Genomic DNA, 12,804 nt, shown 5'->3' with positions numbered 1-12,804 from the left:
TTGTGGTTATTTGTTCTGTTGTGTTACGGTGCAGATGTTCTCCCGATATGTGTTTGTCATTCTTGTTTGGTGTGGGTTCACAGTGTGGCGCATATTTTTAACAGTATTAAAGTTGTTTATACGACCGCCCTCAGTCTGACCTGTATGGCTGTTGACCAAATATGCTGGCATTCACTTAAGTGTGTGTATAAGTCGCATATATTATGTGACTTGGCCGGCACGCTGTTTGTATGGAGGAAAAGCGGACGTGACAACATATTGTAGACAAGGCTATAGGCAGTGCCTTTTAGGCACGCCCCCAATATTGTTGTCCGGGTAGAAATCTGGAGAAATTCTGGAGAATGGTTGGAAAATCGGGAGGGTTGGCAAGTATGAGTATTAGCGGCGAATGCAGTGTTACAGCGGCAATGCCGCTGTATAGTACCGGCGGGCCAGCTCTAATGTTAATTTGATATTGCCTCAAGGGCCAAATGAAATTGCACCCATGCTTTATTAGATGGTCAACATAAGCGCTAGGTCTAATGTATGCTTTCACTGTTTGGGCAGGTAAGGAGCAATGACATCACGGAGCGTCCGGCCGAGCCCCTCCTGAGGTCCTGCGTCAGCACAGCGAGCATGAAGGTCAAGAACGTGAAGAAGTAGGTGCTCCCTGCTATTATGGGCGGTAAACCAGGTCACTTATCCAGGCCAGTGAGACGAAGAGCTATAAAATGTTTGGCACGATCATTTCAGGCACCCGCGTCCTCTGCAGGGCCTTTCGTTTTTGTCATCACAGCATCAATGTGTGGAATATCGATGAGGTGATGCTATTGTGCTTTTGTTTTCAGGCTGACCTTCCCCAGAGGTCACTTTCCCCGCCTGGAAGACTGCGCCCATTTCCACTATGAGACTGTTGACTTTGGGAACGTTGAGGTGAGCTCCACTAAAAAAACACTTTCTCACATTTACCATTGTATCTTCTCAAGGAACAGCACTATAAAAATGAAACGTTGGTATTAGAGATGTCCGATAATGACTTTTTTGCCGATATTCCGATATTGTTCTACTCTTGATTACCGATTCCAATATCAACCGATGCCGATATATACAGTCGTGGAATTAACACACGTCCCTAACACGACGAGTCGAGTTTATACCAAAAAGTTCTATTTTGGTTTCATCTGACCACATGACATTCTCCCAATCCTCTGCTGTATCATCCATGTATCCATTTTGGTATAAACTCAACTCGTCGTGTTTGGAGGAAGAAAAATACTGAGTTGCATCCCAAGAACACCAAACCTACTGTGAAGCATGGGGGTGGAAACATGCTTTGGGGCTGTTTTTCTGCTAAGGAAGGCGACAGGACAATTGATCCGTGTTAAGGAAAGAATGAATGGGGCCATGTATCGTGAGATTTTGAGCCAAAACCTTCTTCCATCAGTGAGAGCTTTGAATGGTTGACCAAATACCTATTTACCACCATAATTTACAAATAACTTATTTGAAATTCCTACAATGTGAATTCCTGGATTTTATTTTCACATTCTGTCTCTCACTGTTGAAGTGTACCTATGATAAAAGTTACAGACCTCTGTCGTCATTTTAAGTGGGAGAACTTGCACAATCGCTGGCTGACTAAATACTTTTTAGGCCCCACTGTACCTGTCTGCTCCGCGAGGGTGTATACATGTGTGACGTATGTAAGAGGTCGCAATTATTTTATGTCTCTGTGAGAACTAGAGACAGGCAAGAGTGAGAAGAGCTTGCAGTGTAAATGCCCGTAGCTAAAAGCAACTGCGTGAGAACGTATACTCCACTATCACGATATAGTCATTTTCTATATCGCACAGACTCAAACCCACGATACATCGAGTCTATTCCATATGTTGCCTAGCCCTATGACAGGGGTAGGGAACCTATGGCTCGCGAGCCAGATGCGGCTCTTTTGATGACTGCGTCTGGCTCTCGGATAAATCCGAGCTGACATTGCTTAACATGATAAGTAATGAATGATTCCACTTGTTATCACAGTGTTAAACATAACGTTCAAAATATAAAATATTCTCTTACATTTTCATTCCATCCATCCGTTTTCTACTGCACCTGTTCAAAAAGTTGCGTAATGGTAAGAAGTTATTTATTTATTATTGGTTAGTGTTGGCTTTGCCCCTCTGGGGGTTCTTCAGACCACCAAGCACCGAAATGAGAGCATGTTTCAGGGTTACAATATTGTTTTATTTTTCAATAAGTCTCTCAGTTGGTGTCCAGCAATTGTATTTTTGTCTTTCGTTCTCGCTTGCGCTCTGGCTCCAGCCCCAACCCCGTCTCTCCTACTGGCTGCTGCCTATGAACAGAGCGACAGGTGATTAGATAACAAGACCCAGGTGGACCATCTACGCACCTGTCGCTGATTTCGAGGCCTGTCCTGGCACACCCCAGTTCGCTGCAGGCCTGCAGGCCACGCTCCCTACAAAGAATAAGAGACCTCTTATATCCTAGAAATGTTGGTTTTACTTAAAAATGCACACGTTTAGTTGTGTTCAGTGTTGAAAAAAATATTATATGTCTCTTATGGAAATACTTTTTGAAATATTTGGCTTTTGGCTCTCTCAGCCAAAAAGGTTCCCGACCCCTGCCCTGTGACAAAGGCACTTAAATGCATCTTTGTTACTTAAAAAAAATATATATCATGTCTTGTATGTATAACTTGTTTGTGATCAATGGCTTTCAGGCCCAGAAACATTATATTTTTTCATATTTTATTGAGCCTATTTTTCCCACTCATGCAGTGGGTTAGGCCTCTTAGGTCTAATCTCTTAATCCACCTTGACAGTATTCCACATGAAGTCATTGGAGGATTTTGATACATGATGATTACACAGTAAATACTGCGTAATTGCCTCTGTTATGTCCAAAAGCATAGATTATGGTATGAAAAGCACTTGCTGCTACCAAAATCCGGTATTTTTAGGTGATAATATAAACTAAACTCTCTGAGCTAAGAACTTTCAAAAACCTCCGTCTCAGCTGATCATCTGGGCTTTTCGATTTACAGGCATACTGTATTACTGTATTACTATTTACATGTTGATGTTGCATTCTTTTAAGATGGTCTTTGCATTCCCCTCACAGCGCTTTTGTTCCCTTACATACCAGCAGGGTTAGCTTTAATAACGCTGGCCTGAATTGCTGCTTGATTCTAAAGTAGCGGCACACAGAGGCTGTGTTTATTTAAAAGGCTCCTTCAAATGCTGCCTTTTCATGTCACTACCATGCGCATTGTGACGTAGGGCTCATCTGAAGCAGAAGCATGTGACTCAGAGAGGAATGTCCCTGAAGGCTGGTCCGTCCTATTCAACATGCGCTATATTGCCAAAAGTATTTGGCCACCTGCCTTGACTCACATATGAACTTGAAGTGCCATCCCATTCCTGACCCATAGGGTTCAGTATGATGTGGGTCCACCTTTTGCAGCTATTACAGCTTCAACTCTTCTGGGATGGCTGTCCACAAGGTTGTTGAGTGTGTTTATAGGGATTTTCGATTCTTCCAAAAGTGCATTGGTGAGGTCACACACTGATGTTGGTGGAGAAGGCCTGGCTCTCAGTCTCTGTTCTAATTCATCCAAAAGGTGTTTTGTCGGGTTCAGGTCAGGACTCTGTGCAGGCCAGTCAAGTTCATGCACACCAGACTCTGTCATCCATGTCTTTATGGACCTTTATGCACAGGTGGCATCCTATGACAGTTCTACACTCAAAATCACTGAGAGCGGCTCATTCTTTCACTAATGTTTGTAGAAAAAGTCTCCAGGCTTAAGTGATTGATATTATACACCTGTGGCTGGGCCAAGTGATTAGGACACCTGATTCTCATCATTTGGATGGGTGGCCAAATACTTTTGGCAATATAGTGTATTTCCCCTCTTTTGTTGAGTAGAATTGTTGTACATCATTGGGTAGCAGGTTATAGTTTGTTTTGTGCATAATTGTAGCTGTTTGCAAAATGAACCAAGTCATTGAATTTCAATATTTAAGGGTTGGTGTGTTCTATATCCAACATTATGTATGTTTCTAATTGATCTTTTTGTACCACTGTTGAAAAATGCTAAAATATTTATAATCAGTACAAGGAAGAAACGAAATATCTCAAAATGTCATCTGTAAAAGTACATGAAATAAATATCTTGATTAAAACATCAATATTTAAACAATTAAATTACAGAAATTAAAATACATATTTTAATCAGAAAAAACTGTGAGGTCACACACTGATGTTGGTGGAGAAGGCCTGGGTTGCAATCTCCGTTCTAATTCATCCCAAAGGCGCTCAAGTCAGGACTCTGTGCAGGCCAGTCAGGTTCACGCACACCAGACTCAGTCATCCATGTCTTTATGGACCTTTATGCACAGGTGGCATCCTATGACAGTTCCACACTGGAAATCATTGAGAGCGGCCCAATCTGTAACAAATGTTTGTAGAAACAGTCTCCATGCTTAAGTGCTTGATATTATACACCTGTGGCCGGGCCAAGTGATTAGGACACCTGATTCTAATCATTTCAATGGCAGGCCAAATACTTTTGGCAATATAGTGTATTTCCCCTCTTTTGTTGAGTAGAATTGTTGTACATCATTGGGTAGCAGGTTATAGTTTGTTTTGTGCATAATTGTAGCTGTTTGCAAAATGAACCAAGTCATTGAATTTCAATATTTAAGGGTTGGTGTGTTCTATATCCAACATTATGTATGTTTCTAATTGATCTTTTTGTACCACTGTTGAAAAATGCTAAAATATTTATAATCAGTACAAGGAAGAAACGAAATATCTCAAAATGTCATCTGTAAAAGTACATGAAATAAATATCTTGATTAAAACATCAATATTTAAACAATTAAATTACAGAAATTAAAATACATATTTTAATCAGAAAAAACTGTGAGGTCACACACTGATGTTGGTGGAGAAGGCCTGGGTTGCAATCTCCGTTCTAATTCATCCCAAAGGCGCTCAAGTCAGGACTCTGTGCAGGCCAGTCAGGTTCATGCACACCAGACTCAGTCATCCATGTCTTTATGGACCTTTATGCACAGGTGGCATCCTATGACAGTTCCACACTGGAAATCATTAAGAGCGGCCCAATCTGTAACAAATGTTTGTAGAAACAGTCTCCATGCTTAAGTGCTTGATATTATACACCTGTGGCCGGGCCAAGTGATTAGGACACCTGATTCTAATCATTTCAATGGCAGGCCAAATACTTTTGGCAATATAGTGTATTTCCCCTCTTTTGTTGAGTAGAATTGTTGTACATCATTGGGTAGCAGGTTATAGTTTGCTTTGTGCATAATTGTAGCTGTTTGCAAAATGCACCAAGTCATTGAATTTCAATATTTAAGGGTTGGTGTGTTCTATATCCAATATTATGTATTATTCTAATTGATCTTTTTTGTACCACTGATGAAAACGCTCAAATATTTTTAATCAGTACAAGGAAGAAGTTAAATATCTCAAAATTTCAGCTGTAAAAGTACATGAAATAAATATCTTGATTAAAACCTCAATATTTAAACAATTAAATTACAGAAATCAAAATACATATTTTAATCAGAAAAAACTGTGAGGTCACACACTGATGTTGGTGGAGAAGGCCTGGGTTGCCATCTCTGTTCTAATTCATCACAAAGGTGTTCTATCGGGTTCAAGTCAGGACTCTGTGCAGGCCAGTCAAGTTCATCCGCACCAGACTCCGTCATCCATGTCTTTATGGACTTTTTTATGCACAGGTTGCATCCTATGACAGTTCTACACTCAAAATCACTGAGAGCGGCTCATTCTTTCACTAATGTTTGTAGAAACAGTCTCCATGCTTAAGTGCTTGACATTCTACACCTGTGGCCGGGCCAAGGGATTAGGTCACCTGATTCTCATCATTCGGATGGGTGGCCAAATACTTTTGGCAATATAGTGTATTTCCCCTCCTTTGTTTAGTAGAATCGTTGTACATCAGCAGGTTATAGTTTGTTTTGTGCATAATTGTAGCTGTTTGCAAAATGCACCATGTAATTGAATTGTAATATTTAAGGGTTGGTGTCTTCTATAGCCAACATTATGTATGTTTCTAATTGATCTTTTTTGTACCACTGTTGAAAAATTTAAAAATATTTTTAATCAGTACAACAAGGGAGAAACTAATCCCAAAGGTGTTCTATCGGGTTCACGTCAGGACTCTGTGCAGGCCAGTCAAGTTCATCCACACCAGACTCTGTCATCCATATCTTTATGGACCTTGCTTTGTGCACTGGTGCACAGTCTTGTTGGAAGAGGAAGGGGCCCGCTCCAAACTGTTCACACATTTTTGGAAGCATGGAATTGTCCAAAAATGTTTTTATATCCTGGAGCATTTCCAAGTTCATTTTACTTGAACTAAGGGGTCAAGCCCAACTTCTGAAAGACAACTCCAGACCATAATTAATCCCCATCAAAATTTTACATTCAGCACGATGCAGTCCGAAATGTAGCGTTCTCCTGGCAACCTCCAAGCCCAGACTGGTCCATCAGATTGCCAGATGGAAACACGTGATTCATCAGTCCAGAGAAGACGTCTCCATTGCTCTAGAGTCCAGTGGCGACGTACTGTACAGATAAATATATTGCACTTTTGCATATGCATCCACGTTTATGGATGTATGTTATATTGTTTTTATATTCCAGCCACTTAATCCATTTTTGGGGGGGAATTGAGGGGATTATTATGATGCGTTCAAGAGTCTCATAATTAGGGGGTGTAACAAAGCTAACAGGAAAGGTGGGGACATGTCAGTCAAGGCGCTATTGGGAACATTTCCATATCGTGCTTGTAGGTGTAAAGGAAGGAATTTTCAAAATGGGGTCCTGGAGACCCCATCAAGTCATAAAAATTGGGTCCCACATAGGGCTGAGCGATATGGCCTTTTATTAATATCTCCATATTTGCAGGCCATGTGACGATACACCATGTATATCTGGATATTTTTGCTTTAGCCTTGAATGAACACTTGATGCATATAATCACAGCAGTATGATGATTCTATGTGTCTACATTAAAACATTCTTCTTCATACTGAATTAATATATGCTACTTTTAAACTTTCATGGGGTCCATTCTAACACCCTTGGCAAGTTGCCACCTCATCGCCGTCAGTTCCAAGTTGTTGTTTGTGCCCTTTTTTGTCAAAGAAAACGTTTTTTTAATTTATTTTTTTCATGGCAAACACACAAAATATGCAAAGTCTTCCATAAAAAATATTTTTCAAAGCAAACCAGGCGGTAGAAAAAAAATTAATAAAAAATTTCAGATTTTCATGTCCTTTCTGATTTCAATGCGTAAAAAGATACAAAAAGTGTGTTAACACTAACCAGGGGCGTCGCCAGACATATTTCACTGGGGCACGTGCCCCACTGTTGATCTGCAGTGCCCCAGTAAAAATTTGATTTTTATTTGACTCAAACTGTAACTCCTAGATGGATTTTAGAAAGTTATTCGCCCGCAGCAGAGAAGAAGCAGCAGGAATGAGAGATGTAAGTGAAGTCCTAGCTAGCTAGGCAACATCATTGTCTTAAATTGATGCTAAGTTAGCTAACTTTATTCCTTGTATCAAGACAAACATATTCATTTGCTGTACAAGCTGTCGGGGGAATTTCCAATCAACATGAAACATCATGTTGGTTATTGTCTGCTGGTTCTGCATCAATGATGATTTGGAGTGAGCATGTGTGAGTTGAGTCCTTCTCAAATGGTTTATCTTCAGGAAGAAAAACAATTTTCTATATCATCAAGTCGTGAGCCAATTTTTAAATCATTCAAGTTTATTTCACAGAAAAATAGCACAGTAGACTTGTCTTGTTAATCGGTGTGACTTTGACTAAAATAATCTTGTTTTGTCACCAGAAAAATGGCTACAGCTAAAGCATCTGGTTTTGTTTCCAGAAAAAATAGTAACATTTCTGTATTTGTTTTCAGAAAGATGGCTAAAAATATCGGTTTTTGTTGCCCCCATTTAGATTTTTTTTAAATATATTTCCATGTCTGTCCTGAGTCCTCCTCCAACTTGTTAGTCGGTTTGCCTTTTGCTAAAATACTCACTAATAGTCACTAAAAAAAAGGCTAAAATAATCTGGTTTTGTTGCAACAATTAAATTTTTTTTCCCTAAACTTTTTTTTTCATGCACACATCTGACTGCGACTCACTGAAAATGACACACAATCCACTTTTATGTCACGACCCAGCAGTTGGGAACCACTGGTCAACTGTGTAACAGTTACTGTAATATTTCCATGTCTGTCCAGAGTGATTGAACACTTTGCAAAAATGAAAAGGAGACGTCACAGTTAACTTCTCAGAAAATGATTCCCTGAACAGACACACAACAGTTGTTAATTTATTCTACTACTGTGGCTTTATTGTTTTGTGTATATTTTATAGTTTTGTGTATCTGAAATAGGATTAGCCACATTGCCATAAATGGAAATTAAATAATATAAAAGAACCCAGAGATGTAGGGGTGCTTTATTTTTTGTTTTTCTTTTGTAGATGTTAAATTTTCAGATGATTACTGCAATATATATTTCAAAAAGATTCATTGCTCTTCCTTTTTGCTTTTACCAGTAGCAGTTTAGAAGTCTGGAGTAAAAAAGTGCACAAGTATGTCAAATGCATTAGTTAATTTCAGGTGGTTAATCAAAGATCCATACAACATCATCTGATATGATTTCATAGTTTAAAGCACTATTTATGTATTTTTTATGATAAATAAGTGCTAAAAATGTTTTTGCTTGCGCGCTTTGCATGCTCACATGAATTATTTGTGCCCCAGGTGTGCCCCAGGACAGTATTAGGTCTAGTGACGCCCCTGACGCCAACACCGATAAGAGGTGGTGAGGCAGATGTGGCTTCTCAGTCAATCAGCTGCTTACCCTCCCTGAAGTTCCTTTTTTTTTGCCAGCAGAGGGCAGCAGTTATGTTTCTGCAGAACCCGGTGCTTCCAGAGCAGCGTCGAGTAAAGAGACTCACTGAAAGAGAGGAGGATGAGGCAGGAGGTTTTCACATGCTGCCAATATGCTAGTGTGTAGTGCAAAATACCCATTGTGATGTCTCTGCTGCCAGGCTTCGGCGCGGGGGGGAAGGGGGATGCACAGATCAAGTCCCGTGTATCCTAACCACCAAACCACACAAAGACCGCGAGGGCTGACTCTGCCTGATCCCACTCTAGATCAGCTCCTATCTCCTATCCAGCCCTGAATGCATCACCAGTCCGGTCGGGTCTTTGCAGCTTCGCCTGCGATGAGCTCCCGTGTTGCCGTTGATTCCCGTTTGCTGCCAAGGCTCCTTTTGTGGTCGGAGAAAGAACCGCTGTTAGGAGGAGAGGAGGCAGGGATGAGCGAGACGGGTAAGGGAGGAAGGGGGAGGGGGATGTTGGAACCGGCACGGAGGGAAGGGGATTGAAAAAGGGGGTAAGACAAAGTAGGAAGCATCCTCGCCTCATACTGATGTTGTTAATTGTCCATCCCCGGTGAGGTGCATCACAAAATCAAACTGGATGCTTGTAGACACTACTTTGCTTTTTTGGAGCTTTGTGGCGGTCCAGGACAAAGGCAAAGCTGCCTAGTTCCAGGTAATGTGCACGTGTGTCGGTCGGCAGCATGGTTAGCCTTTGTGATGATAATCGCGTATCAAAACAGTATTGATGTCAACTTTTTTTTTTTTACTTCCGAGCTTCCTTAAATTCCCTGCTTGGCACATATCTGGGGTCATTTTGCTTATCGGCTGGTTAAAGGTGCAGATGAAACTGTATTCTTTTAAAGGTGTACAATGTGATGCTGTTCCAAATTTGGATTGTTTAGCCTTGGCAGAGGTCTGCGCTCGAATGCAACGCTACTTAGTTGATGCAATACACAAAAACTAGGGACATCGATAAATAGACTGTTTTGGTGCTGATCCATATATATATATATATATATATATATATATATATATATATATATATATTTAGGCTGTGAATCTTTGGGTGCCCCACGATTCGATTCAATATCGATTCTTGGGGTCACGATTCGATATATCGATTTTTTTCGATTCGATTCGATTCGATTCTCGATTCAAAAACGATATTTTTCCGATTCAAAAGAATTCTTTATTCATTCAATAAATAGGATTTCAGCAGGATCTACCCCAGTCTGCTGACATGCTAGCAGAGAAGTAGATTTTTTTTTTAAAAAGCTTTTATAATTGTAAAGGACAATGTTTTATCAACTAATTGCAATAATGTAAATTTGTTTTAACTATTAAATGAACCAAAAATATGACTTATTTTATCTTTGTGAAAACATTGGACACAGTGTGTTGTCAAGCTTATGAGATGCGATGCAAGTGTAAGCCACTGTGACACTATTGTTCTTTTTTATTATTTTTATAAATGTCTAATGATAATGTCAATGAGGGATTTTTAATCACTGCTATGCTGAAATTATAACTAATATTGATACTGTTGTTGACAAGATTTTTGTTTCACTACTTTTGGTTTGTTCTGTGTCGTGTTTGTGTCTCAATTGCTCTGTTTATTGCAGTTCTGAGTGTTGCTGGGTCAGGTTTGGTTTTGGAATTGGATTGCATTGTTATGGTATTGCTGTGTATTGTTTTGTTGGATTGATTAAAAGAAAAAAAAGAAGAAGAATTAAAAAAAAAAATTAAAAAATCGATTTAAAAAAAATAAGAATAGATTCTGAATCGATTCGATTCGTGTTCGAATCGATTTTTTCCCACACCCCTAATAAATAAATATATATATATATATATATATATATATACATGCCGTATTTTTCGGAGTATAAGTCGCTCCTGAGTATACGTCGCACCTGCCGAAAATGCATAATAAAGAAGGAAAAAAACACATAAGTCGCACTGGAGTATAAGTCGCATTTTTGGGGGAAATTTATTTGATAAAACCCAACACCAAGAATAGACATTTGAAAGGCAATTTAAAATAAATAAAGAATAGTGAACAAGAGGCTGAATAAGTGTACGTTATATGAGGCATAAATAACCAACTGAGAAGGTGCCTGCTATGTTAACCTAACATATTATGGTAAGTCATTCAAATAACTATAACATATAGAACATGCTATAAGTTTACCAAACAATCTCTCACTCCTAATCGCTAAATCCCATGAAATCTTATACGTCTAGTCTCTTAAGTGAATGAGCTAAATAATATTATTTGATATTCTACGGTAATGTGTTAATAATTTCACACACAAGTCGCTCCTGAGTATAAGTCTCACCCCAGGCCAAACTATGAAAAAAAAGGCAACTTATAGTCCGAAAAATACGGTGTATATGTATATATATGTATATATATATATATATATATATATATATGTATATATATATATATATAAGGTTACGCAAAAACTTTTCCCCACAATTGTGTACCAATGTGAGACATTGTGCAGAGAATCACCCATTCATTTTTAATGCATTTACAGAAAAACATACAGTTGCATTATCCTTAATTTCTATATAATCATAAAGGAACTGTGTTTGGTGTTTGTCCCATTTAGTGTGCTGCTGGTTTGGTTTTGTTTTTAAATGGATGGCAAAACAAAATCTACTCAAGAACATGTATTTAAAAACAGTTTAAAGCACATCGATTTTTAAGCTCATATTTGATCCCCCCTTTTTTAACATTGCACCATAGTATATTTTTTATGTTTTGTGTAGTTTCTCAATTAATAATGCATTGATTTTAATTAGAGTTGTCTAATAATGGTTTTTTTGCCGATATCCGATATTGTCCAACTCTTTATTACCGATTCCGATATCAACCGATACCGATATATACAGTCGTGGAATGAACACATCATTATGCCTAATTTTGTTGTGATGCCCCGCTGGATGCATTAAACAATGTAACAAGGTTTTCCAAAATAAATCAACTCAAGTTATGGAAAAAAATGCCAACATGGCACTGCCATGTTTATTATTGAAGTCACAAAGTCCATTGTTTTTTTTTAACATGCCTCAAAACAGCAGCTTGGAATTTGGGACATTCACTCCCGGAGACAGCATGAGGAGGTTGAGGTGGGCGGGGTTGAGGTGGGGCGTAGGGGGTAGCGGCGTCCTGGAAGAGTTAGTGCTGCAAGGGATTCTGGGTATTTGTTCTGTTGTGTTTATGTTGTGTTACGGTGCGAATGTTCTCCTAAAATGTGTTAGTCATTCTTGTTTGGTGTAGGTTCACAGTGTGGCGCATATTTGTAACAGTATTAAAGTTGTTTATACGGCCACCCTCTGTGTGACCTGTATGGCTGTTGACCAAGTATGCGTTGCATTCACTTGTGTATGTGAAAAGCGGTATATTTTATTAGGGCGGCATTGCGTAGTGGGTAGAGTGGCCAGCCAGAAACCTGACGGTTGCAGGTTCGCTTCCCACCTACTGACATCCAAAAAATCGCTGCCGTTGTGTCCTTGGACTGGACACTTCACCCTTTGCCCCCGTTGCCGCTCACACTGGTGAATGAATGATGAATGAATGATAGGTGGTGGTCGGAGGGGCCGTAGGCGCAAACTGGCAGCCACGCTTCCGTCAGTCTACCCCAGGGCAGCTGTGGCTACCGATGTAGCTTACCACCACCAGGTGTGAATGAATCTTGAGTCCCACTTCTCTGTGAGCGCTTTGAGTGTTTAGAAAAGCGCGATATAAATCCAAGTTATTAGATTAGGCCAGTACGCAAAGGCAGTGCCTTTAAGGCACAGCCCCAATATTGTTGTCTGGGTGGAAATCGGGAGAAAT

General features: G+C 39.6%; 1 protein-coding gene across 1 annotated transcript in view; it reads left to right on the top strand.

The window, feature by feature from the left end:
* arhgap32a (Rho GTPase activating protein 32a) overlaps positions 1-12,804 on the top strand; it is a 112,504-nt gene that overhangs the window by 51,271 nt on the left and 48,429 nt on the right. The window contains 2 exon segments of the mRNA XM_061878078.1: positions 547-638; positions 828-912. Of these exon segments, the coding sequence (XP_061734062.1) occupies positions 547-638; positions 828-912 (177 nt within the window).

This window comes from Nerophis ophidion, linkage group LG18 (genome assembly GCF_033978795.1).
Source record: "Nerophis ophidion isolate RoL-2023_Sa linkage group LG18, RoL_Noph_v1.0, whole genome shotgun sequence".
Classification (NCBI taxonomy): Eukaryota; Metazoa; Chordata; class Actinopteri; order Syngnathiformes; family Syngnathidae; genus Nerophis; species Nerophis ophidion.
Note: the sequence above shows the minus strand (reverse complement) of the source record. Positions and strands in the feature narration are given on the sequence as shown.